General features: G+C 37.6%; 1 protein-coding gene across 1 annotated transcript in view; it reads right to left on the bottom strand.

Moving 5' to 3' along the window:
• LOC148418623 (immunoglobulin-like and fibronectin type III domain-containing protein 1) overlaps nt 1–21,412 on the bottom strand; it is a 35,325-nt gene continuing 13,913 nt past the window's right edge. The window contains exons 7-27 of the mRNA XM_088422767.1: nt 20,021–20,061; nt 19,749–19,925; nt 18,208–18,321; nt 17,146–17,284; nt 16,658–16,930; nt 15,484–15,807; nt 15,337–15,426; nt 11,271–11,375; nt 10,069–10,173; nt 8,983–9,107; nt 8,768–8,909; nt 8,137–8,430; nt 6,768–7,064; nt 5,647–5,826; nt 5,433–5,561; nt 3,859–4,167; nt 3,680–3,765; nt 3,388–3,580; nt 1,019–1,315; nt 622–948; nt 1–529 (exon numbers count right to left, since the gene is read on the bottom strand). Of these exons, the coding sequence (XP_088278893.1) occupies nt 525–529; nt 622–948; nt 1,019–1,315; nt 3,388–3,580; nt 3,680–3,765; nt 3,859–4,167; nt 5,433–5,561; nt 5,647–5,826; nt 6,768–7,064; nt 8,137–8,430; nt 8,768–8,909; nt 8,983–9,107; nt 10,069–10,173; nt 11,271–11,375; nt 15,337–15,426; nt 15,484–15,807; nt 16,658–16,930; nt 17,146–17,284; nt 18,208–18,321; nt 19,749–19,925; nt 20,021–20,061 (3,752 nt within the window). The 3' untranslated portion in view covers nt 1–524. The remainder of the gene's footprint in view (nt 530–621; nt 949–1,018; nt 1,316–3,387; nt 3,581–3,679; nt 3,766–3,858; nt 4,168–5,432; nt 5,562–5,646; nt 5,827–6,767; nt 7,065–8,136; nt 8,431–8,767; nt 8,910–8,982; nt 9,108–10,068; nt 10,174–11,270; nt 11,376–15,336; nt 15,427–15,483; nt 15,808–16,657; nt 16,931–17,145; nt 17,285–18,207; nt 18,322–19,748; nt 19,926–20,020; nt 20,062–21,412) is intronic.

Genomic DNA, 21,412 nt, shown 5'->3' on the forward strand with positions numbered 1-21,412 from the left:
ATCAATGCTGGAGGGGTAACATTGCTGTATTAATAATCTACGTATGTAACTATATAACTCATTGTTGAATGACATTGGACAAAGGACTCCGGTTTGTTTGTTTTCAGCTTCACAGGGACGTGCTAGCTCCCTTGTCGATTGGAAAAGTCCATAGCAATGGTGTTCATCGTCTACTTATCTGATTTTCATACACTTCGATTACAAGTTTTTGGCTGCTTTGAAAAAAAAGCCACAAACTAATGTTGTTATTTTGTAAATCCCCAAAAAGTCACGTCCACTGAAAGTTTGTATTTTTATCAGTAACTCAAAAGTAAATTAAGTCAGTATGAAGTCATTATTGATTGATTTATTTTACCCTGAATTTGACAATTAGAAAAGTTTAGTGTTGAATACACGAGACTTAATTAAAAAAAAAAAGGGGGGGGGGGGGTTTCATCACCGAAGAACAGCAATAATTTCATGCAAGTGACAGCTTTGACTTTTGTTTCTGGTCGCAGGTCCTGCATCTTCTGTATTGTTTTTGTCTACTCTGAAACAAAAAATAGATAAGACGTGTTGAGATTTGTTTTTTTTTTCTGAAACAACCATGTAATGTGTAAACATCTACTGGTAAACACTTACCCCTAACCGTCAACCTGGTAGAGCACTCTGCTCTCCCCATGGGGTTTTCTGCTACCACTTTGTACTCTCCGGTATCTTTGGATCCAACTCTCAGTATGAGCAGAGAGCAGACTCCGCAGGTGTTAGTTATGTAGTAATTGGTGTTGGTATTCAGGCTAATATTGTCGCGAAGCCATGTGACATGAGGTGTTGGATCCCCCTTTAAAGCACAGCTCATGAAGCATTCGTATCCTTGGGGAGCCGTGTGCATTTTCAGCGGAACAAGGAACTTTGGGGGGCACTGGAGATCACAGGTTTTGGATTCCGGTATATTCACTATGAACTTCTCTGAAGAATTAAAGCATAGATGTGAATGATTTCAAATGCTAACGTTTTACGAAATTCTGCTAGTGCTTACCTTTCTTGACTGGTACCAGCCATTTTGGTGATTCAGAGGGTTCAGAGGAACCCATGTCATTCTTTGCATAAACACGGAACTTGTACTCTCTGCCCGGCATTATGTTGCAGGCTGTAAACTTATTGTTAAAGATATGATCTGCAACAGTTTGCCACGTTCGTTTGCTGGAGTCTCGCTTCATCACCATGTAGTGCAACCTGTCATCACGCTTCTCATCTGGAGAAGGCTCCCATGAAATGGTAACAGTGCCAGGAACATTTTCTTCCATTTCTACGGGACCTGGTGGTTTTGGCTCATCTGGATTGAAAAAGAAATCACAATATTTCCACTCTAAATAGTTGAGTACGCCTATAGGGCATTCTCAATTTACCTCGTCTAGATCTGTGGCATTTGGTTTGTTTCCTTGAATGTTCAGAAATGCTCCTTATAAATCGGTGCGCTCTATATGTTGACATTTTCCAAAGGAGAACTATTCATTGACGTTATGCTGTATAATCCGAGGGACGTTAAAGTTAGGAAAATACGGTACCACATCCCCATAGGAATAGAATTCCATCATAAACCAAGGACCTACTAAGCAGTCATGTACAATATTCCAATATGCTTGAATACCATATGATTTTTTTTCAAAATTGTGCAAAAATTGTGTTTATGATTAGGTTACCAAATAATCCTAATTGTAAAAACTGGCTAAAGGTTTTCAAAATCTAGACTATATCTGCAGTATAACACCACATCTCTTGTGACAATCAACTTAACTCATAACTTGGGCAGGTGTGCATATTTTAATGTTTGCAGAGATTTTCCTAAATTTATGATGGGTTTGTACTTACAGAGGTGATATATCTTGAATTTTAGCATAAATTGAAGTCCCCCATGTAGAGTGTTGGGAGTAATGCATTAAAAAAAAGTAATCACTATAACGCATTACTTTTTGCTGTAACGGGGTGGTGTAATATCTTACACACAAAAAGAATAGGAATATTTTACGCAGTACAAATGAGAGTAATGCAATGCTTTACAATACATCTTATCCTGAAAGTGATGTTTTTTTCCCCGCAAGATCGGAGAACAAAAGTCCACGGCAAAATGTTTACTTGCTGCCGTTAGTGTCTACTACAGCAGAGATGAATGCGGCAACAGCATTTGAAAAGTTGAATATGGACAATAAGCACGCAAGATGGATATACGCACATTACTTTCAGTTTGTCAGATAAAGACAAAAACAATATAATAGTTCGGTGCATTTTGTGCGCTCGGCACCTAAAGAGCTGTCCACTTTGCAAAAAAAGCACCCGTAATTTGACAGACTGTTTGGAGAGGTGCCATAGTTATGTGAAGTTAGCCAAAGGAAAACACACGGAGGATTGAGAGTGGGGATAAAACAAAGCAGGCAGAATTAGCACTTTCTCGCTCAGGTATGCCACTTCAACCTCAAGAAGTTAGGAGACTTGTGACGGACTACGTCGTATGTACAAGATAATGCTGCGGTTTTCCACAGTGGATTCACTTCGAGACCTTGTTAACAATATCCTTGTCACAACTAGCAATAATGATGCTAATTTTCAATGTACAATTGTTATGAATAATAGTCTATAAGTAGTTGTGGTCAATGTGTATCAAATTGAAGCATACAAAAATACATGTTACTGAACTTGAATTTGACTATTAACATTGAAATTGTGGATTGTACTAACTGTTTTTGCTTAAAGCATAAACAATGCATCACCATGCTGTGAAACTAAGTAATAAAGGGATTAGAATACAAAAAAGATTCTGTATCTTGTCATGTCTTTAAAGGTTTACAATACAATATAGATCAAATGATTTGTGCTGTTTTTAGGCTTAAGCCAACATTCCACTGGATGTGTAATGAGCATTATGAACTACATTTGGAATGACTAATCCATATTTCCAGTTATGTCGGTGAGAGTAAAATAAAAGTAATGCACTAGTAGTGTAATGCATTACTTTCCAAATACAGTAATGTTGTAATCTTGCTAATTACTTTGAAATGCAGTAATACGTAATAAAATCCATTATGTTTTAAGTAACTTTCCCAACGCTGCCCATGTACTCGATCTCTAACCAACACTAACGCAATAGTAAGGCCATATGTACAATAGAAAATAATGAAAAAAAAGAAAAAAAAATGCTCAAAATGATGCTTATTGATAATCAGAACAATAAATAGAACAAATAATGTGAAAATAAAGAATAAATAGAAATGTAGTTTTACAGGAGTACAATCGTTATTCTCACTGTGTTCTTGTTTTGTCGTCAAACCGTAAACACATTTTGCTTAAGTTGGTAGTGAGGCAAAAGAGGTCAGTTATTAACAGACAACTACCTTCATCACCAACACTCACCTGTGACTCTTATTTCAATACTGAAGCTTTCTTGTCCAACAATGTTCTTGACAACAATGGTGTAAACACCCGAATCTGAGCGCTCAGCAGAGGGAATCAAGAGCTGCGAAGTGCCTTCTGCATTGCTAATTGTCACCTTTTTACCAACCGGCACGTCGTCTTTCAGCCAAGTGACCTCGGGCCAAGGGGAGGCCTGGAGGGTATATAAATAGTTAATGACCAATAGATCACTCCGATTAAGTCGTTTTCACTTTCCTCGGTTTAAGTGGTACTCTTTTCTTAAGACAATTACCTCAAAATTCATCGTAAGCCGTGCTGAATTTCCAGCTCTCACCACCATGAAACTTTTAATTTTGGTATCGGTGAAGCGTGGTCTCACTAGGTGAGAGAGCCCAGATGTTTATATTTTATAAAGACAATATTCCAGTTGTAAATCTATTCAAGAAAAGATGGGAAAAAAAAGTTATTCACCAGGAGGCGGCATGGCAAGGATGTAGTTATCCAATTCCTGCGGTTCTCCCTCTCCTCCATCGTTGATAGCAATCACTCGCACCCAGTACATGGCCAGTGACTTCAGATTTTTCACCGTGTAGAAATTTGTGGTTACCAAGTTGGAATTGCAACGATCCCATTCTGTGTTCTCTGCGGGACGGATCTCCACAAAGTATCCTTTGGCTTCATCCGCAACCCCCTTAATGTATTTGGGTTTGATCCAAGACAGACATAGAGTTGTGTAGTTGGAGTCTGTCACCTTCAAATCAATGACTTTTCCAGGTGGCTCTGCAAACCACAATTCATAATCAATGCTACGTTCGTCAGTGTTAGATAATACAGTCGAACCTCTATATAGTGAACCTCTACAAAGTGAATCTCTCTTCATAGTGAACGAATCTTTACAGTCCCTTGCAAAACAGCTATATTTGACGTGTATGTAAAACCTCCTCATAGGGAAACTCCACATAGTGAATAATCTCTTCATAGTGATGCTATTAGTCAGTCCCTTGACAGCATCTACCTCTATATTGTGAATATCTGAACTTATCGAAAATTGTGAAGTTGTAAAATTGGGCGCACTGTCGGGATTTCCTCCCTGCCTAGCCGCTCTCGCGCGCCGCGACTTTCTCTTGCATTTTCACTTCGTCCGCCGTCCACTGCGCACGCGTTTCTCCGCTGGTCATCCCTCCGAAAATTCTAAGATGTCGGAATCTGCCGTGAAAAGTATGGATGCTAGATCTATAAGTCGGAAGCGAAAGCCTTTGTCGTTGGAGGAGAAGTGCGACATAATTCGGAAGTGTGCGAGTGGAGTGAAGCAGAATGCCATTGCAAAGGAGTACGATGCTTCGCCTGCTGCGATATGTGGCATTCTGAAGAAGAGAGAAGAGATAATGCGACTTGTGGAAGGCGGAAAGCTTAGTGGAAGCACAAAGCGCATGAAGCCTATAAATTTCAAGAGTGTCGACAAGGCAGTGCTGTTGTGGTTTCAGGAGATGCGAGCTAAAAACGTCGCCATCAGCGGACCTACGCTTCTGGCCAAGGCTGAGGCATTCGCTAAGCATTATGGAGACACTTCGTTCAAAGCAAGTCAAGGCTGGCTAGAGAAGTTCAAACTGCGACACGGCGTCGTCTGCAAGACTGTGTCGGGCGAAGCGGCTTCCGTCGATCCTACAATTGCTAACTCTTGGCTAACGACTGAGCTGTTTTATTATGATCATATATTCATTAACTATTGTTGAATAATAATAAAGATATTTGTTCAATGTAAAATGTTTTTACATTAGTTTTACCGCATTAGATTTTAGTGTTTAAACAACTTAAGTTGTTTAATGTACATTTATTTACATATTTATTTTTAAAAAAACGTATATAAAATTATTTACATATTTATTAAAAAATTATTCACATATTTCATCAATGAATTCTGAACATTTTAGGAAAACCTCTATAAAGTGAATCTCTCTTCATAGTGAACTTCTCTCCTCGGACCCTTGAAGTTCACTATGTAGAGGTTCGACTGTAACATAATTGCTCATAAAGTTACCACCTACTCTTGGGATCTCTTGCAAAGACAAACTCCGAAGGTGTGCTGAATTCACCAGCTCCAGAGTTATTTATAGCCGACACACGGAATTCGTATTCGATTCCCTCGACCACATCTTTAACAGCAAATCCTTTGGCTGTGGGGGTGTAAAACAACAATTTACAAAAATCCAAGTTAACATGCATCGAAATCTGTGATTTCTGAAGGACATATAATAAAACCTCTGATCATCTCTTCTGGCGGGTTGACTTGACCCCATAGATTACTTCCCTTTTTGCGCTTTTCGAGGTTGTATCCAAGAATATTGGTGCCTCCCGTGTTGGAAGGAGGAGACCAGGAGAGGTTAATGCAATCCTTGAAGGCACTGACAACCTTTGGTGTCGATGGAGGTCCAGGGTATGCTGTGTACAAAACCAATCAGCATCTTAGTTAGAAATCCACTGGGTTTTTGTTTTGAATCGGAAGGCTACACACAAACTGGCAGTCGAGACAAATTTTAGTTTTTGCTTCCTGCATTGGTCAACACATTTTAAATATTTTCTTTAAATCAGAATGACATGCCCTAATTCTGAATCTTCCCAAGTTCTCCAGTAACATTTCAGGTTCTCATAACAGTAATAATTAGGTTTTTTTAATTAGGGTTTGCATCACTACACAAAAGATGATTCGATATGATTTTCCATAAACGACGTGTGAAACAATTCAAAGACAGCTCAATTTGAAAGTTGAACGACAATTCAGCTTGACCTGGTGAGATCACGATTCAATTCAATATGATACAAATCAGTAGGAGAACGTTTACTCCTATTACTTTTTTAAAATTTTGATTCCTCCCTATTGCCCGAAGATGGCTTGGATGGGAACCAGCAAGCCAGTGACTCTTGTGAGGACAAGAGACTATAGAAAAGTGTTGGATGGATCGATTTCACATACATTTGAATGACAATTTCAGTAATGTACTGTAAATTCGCCATTTGCTCTTCATATATTTCAAAAAGTGATTCAATTTGTTTTTTTTTTTATTTGATGCACTCAGATCTTAAAAAAACAAAACAAAAAAACAGTTAAACTTTTTGTTACATGCCTTGTCATAATAGTAAAATATATAACTAAAGACCTCTACTGCCCAAAGTGAGCTGAGATAGGCACCAGCAAGCCTGCGACCCTTGCGAGGATAAGTGGCTGTAGAAAATGGATGGATGGATGAATTTTTTAATCCTCACCATCAAATCACGTATTTAAAGTGATTAATTATGCTACACCTAACAAAATGCGCTGTTGATTGCTGGCATTTACTGAAGGTCAATATTGATGCAATACATTGATGTTAGCGTTGGCTTACCTTTTGTTCCGGCTTGAATGTCCTCCGTTTCCATCATTTCACTGGTGCCCATTTCAGTCTCCACTCTAATGCGGTAGCAGTACCTGCGACCATGGTCTACGTCTGAGTCCCGGTATTTGGCCAGTGGACCGATGGGCCCCACTTTCTTCCAGGTGTTGCGCCCGATCTGTTGCCTTTCAAGGATGTAGTTGTCTATCTTGCAGCCGCCGCTGTCTTTCGGCGGTCGCCACTTGATCTCAATGGCAGAGGAGGAAGCTTCCACAATTTCCACTGGTCCCATCGGGGGACTGGGTTTATCTGTCAAGGAATTTTAGAGATGTCAATTATAAGAGCTATGTAAATATTTAGCATCATTTGATTGGAGTGGAACCTCCAAAGTATATCGCCTCCAAACATTGCCCCTTGTCCTTAAAATGCAAGAAAGGACCGGAAACCTTTTAGGATCTTTATTCCATTTATCCATAATTTATGGATAAATGTGTTTTTTTAGAACACAAAGGACGAACAAATAAATAAATGTGATTATGAAAATAAATAAAAACAAATGTCCAGTGGAAGAAAAATGCCTTAATCAAAATAGGTGGTTGCACAACTTCTTTTTAAAGCATAACGTGCAATGAAGTTTAGCCTAAAATAACGCTGTAGTGTCTCATTTGGGACACTGGGTGGCACCCACGTAAATAACAAATATGAGAAAAGTAGTTGAAAATCCCAGAAGAAATCATGGCGTCACATCGAATATGAAAGGGATAACTGCTGAGCTACAAATGAAAAAAATTCAAAAGAAACACAAGATGGGTTGTTTATGATACAACAGAAACCAAAGCTGGATATGGTTCTTAATGGCCCACGTGGCCCTTGCCCATTATTAATCTCTTCGGAGCGATCGAAGAATTTCAGCTGCGCTAAACCAGAATGTTGAAGTTAACGTGAATGCTCGTGAAGTGTTCCACTTTATGTCACTGACACGATTAGCAAGCTATTTTGCACAAGGGTGGCAAATAGTCATTTCCCTTTTTAGTTGCTCATCTGGGCATTGCATGTAAAAGTAAGATTTTTGGGGGGGTCGTTGATTCGGGACAGCGGACTAATGGGTTCTGTCCTATTAATTTTTAATGCTTCACAAAATCATCTTGCAGGTCATATTAAACCTTGCAGGCCAGTTCACCCATGCTTTAGAGCAAGGGTGCTCAATGCGTCGAACTACATGGAAAAAAAATCTTATATCTTATATCATAGATTATTTGGTTTTTATAGGTCATAGATTGCAGCATGTTGGGTGCTGGATAAGTAGATCATGGCGGGGCAAAAAGGTTTGGGCGTCACTGCTTTAGAGGCTCCACTGTATGTTCTTCCAATACATACGTACCAAGTACAATCAGTTCAGTTAAGGCCTCGGCAGTACCAAACTCATTTTTGAGCTTCAACTTGACTTCACCACTGTCCTTGCGCTGCAGCTTGATCAGAAGCATGCGTGTGTAACCGTCAGAAGTCTCCAGTTTGATATTGGCCTCGTCTGCAAGCTCTTCCCCCTCAAGGAACCACTGAACTTTTATCGGCTCTCGTCCCATGTAGGACAATTTGAAGGTTGCTTTGTGCCCCTTTTTCACCGTGACAGGAGTGATAAAGGTTTTTAGTTCCTCTGGGTCAAATCTTGGCGGATCTAAAATAGTAAAAGAAATGTCAACAATATCTTAGAAGATATATATATATATATATATATATATATATATATATATATATATATCTATATCTATCTATATATCTATATATATATATATATATATATATATATATATATATATATATATATATATATATATATATATATAGATATATATATATATATATATATATATATATATATATATATATAGATATATATATATATATATATATATATATATATATATATATATATATATATATATATATATATATAGATATATATAGATGTATATGTCTTTTTCTAGAAGTCAGAACATTACTTCTGCATTTACCTTCAACAACAACCAAGGCCTCTGTTTTTCGTCCATCTGCTTCAAACTTATATTTTCCTGCAAATTCCTCTGGAACTTTGTGAAGTTTGAGTTTATGGTAGCTTCCTTCTTTTATAATGGTCATACCCTCAGTTGACTTGATCTGGAAACAAATTCAGTGGCAAATGATGCTGATTAATTTAAGGATTTATGTATTGATGTCCAAGACTTTATACCTCTTCTCCGTCTTTGTACCAAATACCCTCACAGTCCTCGCTGCTGAGTTTACACACAAGTTCTGCCTTTTCCCCGATGATGGCTTTGCAGTCAGAGAGTCCGATGTGGAAGTGAACGCCTGGGTCTGAAGATTATTCAACTGGCGAGTTAGTGAAACTTAATGATTTCTGCTGATGTCAGCATTCTGTTTTTATGCATTTAACGAATTAATTTCATGGGGGTTTAAAGCATATTTGAGTACACTTACCTCCACAAATTGTGACGTATTTCCTATCTATTTTGTTCTATACATGCTATATTCATGTTCTTATGTAAGTGAAGAGGCTATTGTAGAAGAGGTGAGTGTCTTTGTCACCGTTTAATTTTAGCGGCAGTCTTCATCCTTAAGATTGAAAATGTCTCTTGATGAGTTACCCTGAAGCCAGTGGAAGAAAAATTGTGCAATTTTGTCTTCTTCTGTGCAAAAACAGTTCAAGAGGCAGCAGAATTGTCCTTCATCTTGAGCTGATAAAAGAGCATGCCTGCTCAAAAGCATTACAGCTTGCGTCCAAAGAACACAAACAGTTGTAGCCGTTGTGTTCATTTAGGTAAATGCCCTCAACACACTGATTCATCCTCAATTAAGATGCGAAAAGCAAGCAAGATCGTTAACATGAATGCACACAGAGCACAAATGCACCCACACTGTCTGGAAACACAGCACATACGGTATGAAATGGAGGTGAAAACATACACATTAAACAGTACATTACCTCCCGTCATCAGGTCTAATTAAGACGTAGATGCATTGCGTGCTGCACACTAGACACCGATATGTTTTCATTCATTTGCCTATTAAGGCCGTAATTATTTGGGGTGCCCTCGCAAGTGCATCCATTTTGATTAGCATATCCCCAAGGCACTCAAAGGTGAAATGCACTCCTGTTGAGAGACAATGACTGGATAAGGTCATTTATTCAATTAAGAGTTTGCACATACACTAAATGTAAAGTCTCAAAACACATTGAAAGTCATTTTGTTATCAAATGACTTCATCATTAAAGTACTCCCCCGTGCAGAAACTGATGCGTTGCGCGCCATCTTACCAACGATTGTCTCCTCGATTAAAGGGCCTTGTCTTACTCTGACACGTTTGCCAGTTGCCTGCTGTTCTTCCTCCTCTTCCTCACTTTCATCACCTTTATGATTTCCTGCATGGTCCGGTACCAATATATCACAGTCGTTATTTTTGTTGTGCTTTTAGGTGACATCATGATGAGTACTATCAATCAAGTGTTTCTGGTTGAGTGATGAGTATGCATCAAAAAATAACATCAACATCACAAGTAGTATTGGCATTCGGGAGTAGTACAATGTCAGTGGATGTTAGCTAGTACAGCTAATAAATTATAAAGACAGCCCTATCAGAAAAATAAAAAAAAAATGTCTCTAAATAATGCTGAGATAAATGTATAAACTTTACAGTGACTAAAGGGTTATTTGCATCATTAATCAATGTTTGATTTACTGAAATGGGAATTAATTACATACATAGGCAAAATGCAATTGGTACTTGAACACTTGAACATAACTCAACTCATGACACAATCCATAAAAGTACAGACAAAAAGTTCACACACACACACACACACAAAGCAAACAGATGACACATAGGTAACCATTTTCAAGACTTGACAAACATAATGATTGTGATATGAGGCTTTTGTGATAATTATTTACATTAAACTCTACACACATCTGATCGGCTTGATCAGATCATCAAATATTTTGCATTTTATACAAAAATAATGATTGGTTTTATGTCATAAATTGCTGATCTATCAATGACATCATTGATCGGATCCGCAAAATAAGACATGACAACAAACACCATCAATCTCGTTCACTCCAGGAATGTTCTGTGCTGCCATCGTCTAATAATCCAAGGTTTCTCCACATATCCAGTAATCAATTTTAGACTTTCTTTGTTGGTAGTATGACCCAATGCATTTCAAAGGGTGTCTGTTATAACATTTGGGATATACGTGTGCTGGTCCGTAACAATAATTTGCAGGAGTCGACTGTGCATGCAGTTATATATTTGTCCATCTCCTAATTGATTCAGCGATCGGCTCTTATCGTCATTATTTCTTTTTTTATTCTCGATAGGTTTCCCAAATCCTGGTTGGCAAAATCCTTTGGAGGGGACATATTTAATTTTCGGTGCCACTTTGAGATGTGTTTACATTCTCCCAAAAGGTACAGGCAGTGAAATAATGGACAATGTGCAACCTTAGACATTCCTTACCAACATCTGTGTCTTTGACGTCCATAATTTTCTTTGTGGGACAGTTTTCTTTAGTCCCAGGTTTTTCACTGTTTTGCTTTGCAGTTTCCTCACCAAACTCATTTCCTATTGACAGTGATAAATTGCATCTTTATAAAGAATGTTATGGCTAATATGTACTTGGACCGACAATTGTAATATATTTTCAGCACATGACCGCCAGCCGTTGACTGATTGAATGTTATCATTTGTTCTATTGAAAAACCTAAAGTTGATAGTTAACAAATATAATGTTCTTATATAAATATAATAAAGGTATTTGAGATTTGTATTCAAAATTCAGTAATTGCAAAGTAATTTAGATTGAACGTCCTAATCTCCAGACATCTCTTAGCAACAGCATCATCTTTTGCAAACTTCCCTTTGGAAAGTGTTTCTTTTCCTTTTTTTTTTTCTTTTTTTTCAGTTTCCACGCCAAGACTATTGCAAATTGGTCATATGATTTTATTAAACTATCTGACAAGCAATCCCAATTTAGTTTGAGTTGCATTTAGACTACAAAAGCAAAATCAACTACATCTATTGACTGACCTAATATGAGCCTTTACTGTGCCTGTTGTGCAGAAAAGAAAAAAAATATATATTTTTTTAAGAAAGACGGCATCAAAATCTGATTTTGTTTTTTCTGACTGCATAAAAGAAAACTTATAAAAAGCTGGGGAAACCTATTTGTTGAGACAATATCCACACAGTCATACTTGCCATGATTGTGTGGGGATGTGACACATCTTTGATGGCGAGTCTAGCTGCTATTCATGCTATTCATGACTAATTCAATGCACATCATTTTCTTTTTCAAAGTCTGCCCAATCTGAGTGAGTCTCGCGGTTTTCCAATCAATACTGATGAAAGGTCAGCGTTGAATGGAAAATCGTGAAAATGAAGCTTGCCTTAAAAAAACCAGCGAAGCCCCCCCAAAAATTATGTATGTCGTTTTTGTTTTTGTTGTTGTTGTTTTTTGTTGTTTTGTTTTAATAAACCATACGTATTTCAGCTCAGCACCACAGGTAGAATTTAAATGCTACAATGCTGTTGGAATATTTCAAAAATGTTAATGCATGGCATTGCCAATGCCGCATTTAAATGAGCCTCTTATTGTCAAATAATTTTGTGGATAGGAAAACATCTACTCAACATTAAATAGCACTTAAAATACTAATGCTTTGTGGTAAGTGCTATACATTTCTTACCGACTGCAGCATCTCCGATGTCGACAAACTTCACTTTGGGACTTTTTTCTGGAGTGCCTGACTGCAGTGCACTTTTTTGCTTTGCTGTTTTCTCACCATGATCATTTCCTATTGGTGATAATGACAGCTTTATTAAGAAACAGCACTCTTGTATCTTTTATTTTCATGCACTCTTGAAGGGGAGACTTTTTTTCCCCCCTTGAACTATATTCAACTGCAGGGGATAGTCAGCGTCAGGATTTTTTGAATAGTTTTATTAAAGCGGTTTTAGAGAAAAATCCATCCATTCTAGAATCAATTGATTGTGTTTTAACAATATGATAATTCAGATCCTAAAGTTAAAATTCAACTCTGTAGACATTGTGTTGTATACCTACCTATTCTCATAGCTGTATTGTATTGATTTTCATTCTCACATAATTTATCGCTCATGGAAACAATTTAGAGTGTGCAGCCTCAGATGTTTCTTACCAAGAGCAGTGTCTTCGTTGCCTGCAACTTGAGCCGCAGTCACTTCAGGATGTTTTTCGTTTCTTTCAGAGTTTTCACTTTTTGGCTGTGCGGTTCTCCCGACATGATCACTTCCTATTAGTGATAATCAATGCCAGCTTTATGCAGAACATTATTCGTGGGTTATTTGCTCTCATATCACTTATTAATGTGAAGTTGCTTTCAAAATCCCAAATGATACTTACTTCCACCTTGTAACAACAAAAATCAACATCAATGCCAGTTTTGAGTTGATCATTTTATAAGGGGAAACATCAATCATGTTTAGAAACAGTCGATTGATATTTTCCACCTGGATATATTAATATTTTTGATGGCATGGATTGTCTTTAAAAGTAATGCTGAAAATCCATGAAAAAACAGACTGTTTCAAGTTCACAATTAGCAAAAGAACAAAACAAAAAAAAAACATCTCAAACAACAACATGAAATACAATTAGAACGTTTTCTACCAAAAATGTACATAAGTCTTTAGTAAGAGTAATAAAAGTCTTGTTGGTGTTTGTTGTGGGTTAATAGCGGGGGTTTTCTGTTATTTTGTGTTCTGGGTTTTTGACCATTCACCTCCCTCTGCCAATTGTTTCCCGTTCATCTGCTTTGTCTTGTCTTATTGATCGTGAGTGTACGTATTAAGTGTCCAGTTTCCTTTCAATTGGCGCCGGGTTATTGTCCACTGTCTATGTGTCTTACTGCCATACATCACAAGTGCTAAGTTTCAGATTTTGTGTTTGACTTTTTAAGCTGTTTTTTGTTCTCGATTGCTTTGCTTCTGAGTTGAATTAAATCATCCTTTTGAGTACATCGACCTCCCTGCTTCCCTGCGTTTCGGGTCCATCATGCCTCGCCATCATGACAAAAATATGTATTTCACACGTGATCTTATTTTACAAATGTAAAAGGAGAGGATTATTTTTCACTCACAGATCTTTCCTAATATCAAATAGTTCAACTATATGCCTACAGGTCCAGATATATTTATTTATTACAACCAATTTCGGCCTTTCTGCCAATATTTTACCAACCTTTCCTTGAACTGAAAAACCAAAATATTGCAGATACTTCTTTTTTTTATTGTTTAACATTAATTTAACAATTTTGGTTTATTTTGTGGGGTGAAGCATGATATTCACTATTGCAGAAAGTTATTTTCCGCGCAGATTCTGAAATGACACTAAAATTTGAAGACAAACACAAGAAGAATAATGTGTCATGTCTGTACATAGTGAATGTTTGCAAAATCAATTATATATTATATTTATTCATTTTTTCCCCCCTCTGGAATTTGAAACTTCTGAAGATACTACAAGTTGGCACTAATGCACCATTTAAATAAAGTCTTGTCAAGTAATCCTAAAAAAGGTGCTGCGTAAAATTTACTCAATTTCATTTTGTCATGTGTTTGCATTAAATAAACGTATCTGAATCTAAATGCATTTTAAAGTAGATCTATATTTTAGTCGAAAAATATATATGTGCAACTGGATCAAGGTGATTTCATTGTGTACACACACCTGACAGAATAAAACTGAGTAAATCAAACACCATTTTTTTACAGTATGTTGAAGTGATTGATGCACCTTTAGTGAGAACGCTAAGGAGCTCTAAGGAGCTAATTTAGTCCGGGTTGGTCATAGAAAGAGGAGTCTTTGGCATGCAATTGAATTACATTTTTTTTTTTTAAATCAAATCATACTTAAATTTTAATGGTAGTGTTTTGAAATGTTAAGAGGGACGTCTCATTCACTCTTTTTTTAACCTGACAATCATCTAATTGTGTCCTGTTTTGATACCTTGAACATGAAAAAGACAGATATCTAAAAAGGACACGAAAAAAAAAGACTCCAAATTTTTTTCTTTCTTTTTTTTTTTTTTTTTTTTTTTTTACAAAGTCATGTCAGCATGATACTTCATACATGGCTGGTGAGGCAGTGGTTTAAACTATGTAGATTAAAGCGTTGATTTTATTTTATTTATTTATTTATTCTTTTGTTGCCCGTTATTTTCAGGTGGCTTGTTAAATTTTGTTCAACTTATTCTATCACGTCAAATGCTCAATTTGTGTACATTTTCTTTTCACAACAAAATACTGCAGTCATTATCAACAACACATTTAAAATGGTCAACGATAAAAATTTTGGACCAGGGCATCGATTGCCCCTCCCAATTCACGCCAGCCTTTGATTATTGTATTTCATTTTAATTTTTCATTTTTCATATTCTGAATTTTTAGGTGAAATCTATTTTTGAAAGACTATGTTTTCCACCCTTATATTCAAGGTATGTGCGTAAAAAGTTAATTATGAGCAAAATCTTAGCACTATACTTACCTTTAACCATAACTCCACCTGTTACTTTTTCTACCTCAACTGATTCCATGAATAGGGAATTTTCCCCAACTTCATTGTCTTCATTCGGCTCTCCACCATCCACATCAGGAACTGCATCCGCTAATGGTTCAACAGCAGTAACAGAACCACTCCTTCCCGCTTTGATGGACGCTCTCCTTGCAGGTTCTTCTGTGTCAGTTTCTGCCTTCTTTGCCTTGGCGGCAGCTTTGGCAGCAGCCTTGGCTTCAGCAGCGTGCTGTTTAGCTGCCTGTGCCTCCAGCCGGGCCGCTTCCTCTGCAGCGTCCCGCTCCGATTGAGCCTTCTTGGCAATCTCCAGCCTCTCCTCCATTTCTTTCTGATACTTTTCCTGCTGCTCCTTGGCGATTCTTAGCAAGTCTTCATCATCAGCCCCTCCGGCCATGGTGTTTTTTCGAGCTACTTTCTTTCCTTTGTTGCTACCTTCTTTATCCGCTGGGGGATCAGAGTGCATTAATAGATTATAACTGAATTTAGTTTAGTTAAGATCAGCAAGTTGACACAATTACATATCTATTAATGTTAAGATCAAGTTATCCAATTTGCACTGAAATTATAATCATTACACCTTCACACATATGTTATTCTTCTACTTTAATCTGCCTGTTTTTGATGCTTTTCTACTCATTCCCAGTTTATCCGATTCTTGCCATTCCTATTTCAAATTATTCCAATTATTCGTGTAAAGTGTGCTTGGATTTTTATAATTTCAATTACTTACCATTTTCCCACAATTCCCTGTTTTCCACTCCAAAAAGGCTCATTGGCTTAACATTGGGAGATTTGGCAATTCATATTTACAGGTTTCCCATTTCACATTTAAAATATTTTGGTCATTCATTTCGCCTTTGGGATCATTCTCATCATTTCAGTAATTCATATCAACTCCCAGAAACTCCCTTCCACCAGATGTTTGATGATTTTGTTGTGAAAATACCCATACAATTTTCACTTATTTTAGTTTTTCCTTTCTCCTCTGTATCTTATACATTTTTTGGCCTATTCAAGCTGTTCCAACTTTATATGTTAAAGACTGGCCCTACCAAATATTCCACCAAATATTGGCGTTTTTGCCATTGAAATAACCACAAAATTTCCACTTTTTTCGGTTTTCCCCCTGTATCTTCCATAATATTTGGCCTTTTACACCTCTCCCTTAAGCGCTAGTTTTTTGTGGTATCTTAGAAAAATACAACTTAATCATTCAACGTTAAATAATTAGATTTTGAGTGCCAACTAATGGAAAAAAAAAACAAATACACACAATACACAGATTATTTCTCACCTTCAACCACAAGCCAGGCATTGCACGATTTGATGCCCGCCACAGCAGCGTAGATGCCAGCATCCAACGGCAAGCAATCACGTACAATCAGCTTGTGGATGAGCTTATCTTCTGAGACGGTGATTTCAAATTTTTCGCCATTTGACAGTGGTGCGTTCTTGCCAAACCACTTGATCTCACTCAGAGGTGCAGTCAGTACGCATGTAAAGAGTGCATCTTGTCTTTCATCAGCTTTGACCTCTTTAATTTTAACAGCAAAGTCGACATCAGGTACTGAAGAATTATAGAAACAAAAAACAAGCATACGTTATAATGATTTTCTCTCTGCAGGAATGTCTCAAGGCCACTTGTGAGCTGGGTTCAATAAATGGAGTCTTTGTTGTGCAAAAGTATTTTGCTGGCAATAAAAATGAAGTAGAGGGTTGTTACTATGATTGTGTTATTTATGCAGTTTGAGTTGCACTACTATTCTGTAGCAGCAGGTGTACCTCTAAAGTCAGCAGTGAATATAGTGGCACCCTCCACATCCATGGAGTAGAGCCCAGCATCGTGTTTTTTGCTAACTTGCTTCAGTGAATGCTTTATTTCATCACATTCTTCTTTTGTGAAGGCGACCATTTCGCCGTCCTGCAGTTGTTACACAGACACACAAAAAAATCAAATGTGAAATGCATTGAAGTCATTCACCGCCATGGACATTTACATTCCTGTACTGGAATCCAACCCTTCACTGCCTTGCATGGCTTGGAACAGGATCTTCCTCCATGTTGTCTGTAAAATTCAGGCTCGTTAATCATTGTAAGGACAAATTCCGGTGAGGAACGGCATTGCATCCCTTTGCATTTAAGATCAGCACAGCAATGTACATAGAATGGATCTTGGCTTCTCACAACATTGCTTATGAGGGAGAGGAATGTCAAAAAGTTTGCAAAGTTCCTCAAAACTTGAACATGGTCTATACATGGAATGTTTCAGCATATAGATATATCACAGTAGTTAGTAGAAAATGTTGTTGCAATATTGGGATGATGCCGTTTAATGTGTGAAATGCAAAGGCCATGTGAAAGAGCCTGTGGTGTTCAACTCCATGCGGTGAGTCAGTTTTGGTCACGGCACATTTTAATTATACCTTTGCCGATACATTATTATTTTGCCTTTAAAAAGCCTTTCTCAGTTTCGTTTTAGTTGTTTTATAGTTTCAGTTGTCACAAACTCCCCCAAATACTTGCGTCAAAGTCACATTTCTGGTTGACATGTTTCTTTTCACAAAAAGCTTGTTCTATCTGCTTTTTGGACAGAAACCAAATATAGGCGAAAACAACACAAGTTTGATTGATTATTGAAAAGAAAAAGCTTTTAAAAATGCTTTTTTTTTATCTTGTAAAAGAAGAGCGTCGACTCTTGCTTTTGGTGGAGCTGGTGCTTTTATGCTCACAGAACGTAGTTCTGTGGGTTTTGGAAGATCACTCAAAATGCTTTAAAACGTCTGGCAGTGAATGAGTTAAGAAGATAAAAAATCCCCCGAAGCATTGTGGAGGCTGACTTCTCACCTTGTAAAGGTATACTTTACTATTCAGTTCTTTGAGCTCCAAGTCCAAGTCAATTGTCGCTTTGTCGTCATCGTCTTCATCGATGTGTTTCAGAGTATTGATGTGTGAAACAAACTACAGTATGAAAAAACAAGTAGTAATTAAAGCTGCAGACAGAGATGGAGCCTTTGTTCCCTTTTTTGATGTAGAATATGGAAATGATTATGAAAGTTCAATTTCACACTAACCACTGTCCACATTTAAGGGCGAAGGCAAAAAAGTGTAGCAACTTATCCATGTTCCTCAGTCTACAGCTTGATTCCAAATGTCTGTGTCTGGTAAATTTAGGACGCTTGAATTAGTCTATGTTGTTGCCAATCATCTGCCTATTCATCCCTTCTCTGAATATGTCATGGCACGCACACACTACTACACTCACAAGTGAATGTTTGAATCCATTGAAACAATATCATCATTATTTCCCTACAGCAGTACACAGTAAACTATTGTTTTTACTTTTTGATGCATTTTGCCTTGTGTTTTTTGCAGGGATGTACAAAATTCTACACTGGATTGAGAATGACCCCTAAATTCCAATTATATTTTTGAATTTGAATTGAGTTTGCAAACAGGCAAATTAGTATGACAATAGCTAGTGAAATCGCAAAAAGTGGAACTGAAACACCATCAAATTCAAATGGCCATGATGCAAAATTAAGGTGTATTGAACAATGATTTTTTAGCAGCCCTCAGTACTCATAAGTGTGCACAAGACCTAATTATAGTAAAGAGTGCGGTGATTTTTTTTTTTTTTTATTAAAACCTAATCAGTAAAAATAATAACAAAATTGCGAAAAAAAAAAAGATTAGTGTCGAACAGATCACTTAATTTCCCGGACTGCCAACCATTTTGGACAATTCATATGGAGCACACCAGTAATATCCACTGTCTCATGTTTGCTGTTATGTGATGAGAATGCATTACAAGCACTGAATTTGCATATGGTTGCTGTAACTCAAAGTTATACATTAAATGTAAGTGATTCCTGATTTGTTATTTTTTTTCCCATACCACAGTTGTCAAGAGATTCTCCTAGTATAATACATGCCTCTGGCTCAGTTCAAACTAAGTACAATAATAATAAAGACTGGCCAAATACCAGATTCAGATTTGGGCCCATTGGCTTGATTTCCCGATTGGAGTTCCAGGAATTTACCACTTCAAACCCAAATGGCAGAACTCCTGTTTAATTTTGTGCATGGATTCTGTAGACATTTGTGTTATGATAGACATGTGCAACCAGCTTCATGTTGATCGGCAAATTGGATCCTATCGGGGTACTAATGAGGGGTTACTGGTGGTGTGGTTTTGGCGACCACTAAAATACATACAATTTCAACAGGATACACACACTTGCAAAGATTGCTGAGTTTTGTTGATGGGGCTCCCTAAAAGTCGGAAGAATAATCATAAGCAGCAATTCCAAATGAGCCTAATAAACAACATGGTTTCAAAAGTAAAATTGATCCTTTACAATCCAGAAATACAAAGAGTCATGTACCTCGGAAACGTCTTCGCCTTGCTCTTGCTTCATCTGCTTCAGTTTCTTCAACATCCCACGGAAGTTGGTGATGCCGTACTCGGCACAGATGCGCTCATAGTCTTTCTTATCTGCATTCATGAGGATTTCCCAGATCTTTTCCTCTGGTGTCACCACCTTTTCATCTTGCACTTCCGTCTCGGGAGCGCTGCAACAAGAAATCACCGATTAAACTTTTTTTTTTTAATGCTAAGCTGAAAAGGAGTTGTGTTGAACCTATATGGCAAGGGCACTGACCGTTTTTTAAGCTTTTTGCGAAGAAAGTCTGGTATCTCTGGACAGGACAGGAAAGCCATGAATATAACTCAACCATAATTGCCTTTTGAAATATGCCATACTTATGATATTTCATTATATATGATTATGTGAAGAAATATTTGAGGTTTCTGATACAGTAATTGCTCATCACAAATTAACCTTTGCATTTTTTCTGGTGGAACTTGGATGAATATCAAAGTCACAAAATCCATGCACAAAGCTATGTTTAGCCTGGATTGTAAGCGAAAGACGCCTTATTTCGAGTGTTTTTTTGTTTGTTTGTTTTAATCGAGCTATCTCTATGCAATTTCTTTTTAAGGATATTGTAAGACTGAGATTGGCTGAAAACGATTTCAGGTCGTACCCCTCTTACTACCAGAAGACAGCTGGGATAGACTGCAGTGCACCTGCAACCCTTGTGAGAAAATAAGCGACTGGATGGATGGATGGATGGATGGATGGATGGATGGATGGATGGATGGATGGATGGATGGATGGATGGATGGATATTGTGTGGAGTTTCTTCATCTTCTCCTTTTAGCTTTTCAGTTCAGGGGTTGCCACAGCGAATCAACTGCCTCCATCTAAGCTTGTCTCCTGCATTTTCTTCTCTAACTCCAACTACCTTCATGTCCGCTTTCACAATATCTATAAACCTCCTCTTTGGTCTTCCTCTACAACTCTTGCATGGGAAAGCAAAATTCAGCATCTTTCTACATATATATTCACGATCTCTTCTCCGGACATAACCGAACCATCTCAATCTGACCTCTCTGACTTTATCTTCCAGAACTCTAACACGTAGCTTTCCTCTGATGTATTGATTTCTGACCCTATTCATCTCGGTCAGTCCCAAAGAGAACCTCAGCATCTTCATCACTGCTACCTCCAGCTCTGCCTCTTGTCTTTTCCTCAGTGACACTGTCTCCAGGCTAAACAACATTGCTGGTCTCAACACAGTCTTGTAGGTATTTCCTTTCATTTTAGCTTAAACTCTTCTATCACATGCTTCTTCTCCTCTTTTCCACACCCTCAATTGCTATGGACTGTTGATTGCAAATACTTAATCCTGCATCTTCTTTGCCGCTTCTCTCTGTATCTTCACTTTGGGTCCCTCTCATTCACATACATACATTCCATCTTGCTGTTGCTAATCTCCATTCCTCTCTTTTCCAGGGCCAACCTCCACCACTCTAGCTGCTTCTCCACCAGTTGCCTACTCTCACTACAGATCACAATGTCATCTGCAAACATCAAAGTTCATAGAGATTCCTTTTTAACCTTATCTGTCAGTCTGTCCTCACCATAGCAAAAAATAAGGGGCCTGATCCCTGAGGCAGTCCTAACTCCACCTTGAACTCTTCTGT

Source organism: Hippichthys cyanospilos, chromosome 9 (assembly GCF_059441005.1).
Source record: "Hippichthys cyanospilos isolate Australia breed blue-spotted pipefish chromosome 9, RoL_Hcya_1.0, whole genome shotgun sequence".
NCBI classification, from domain to species: Eukaryota; Metazoa; Chordata; class Actinopteri; order Syngnathiformes; family Syngnathidae; genus Hippichthys; species Hippichthys cyanospilos.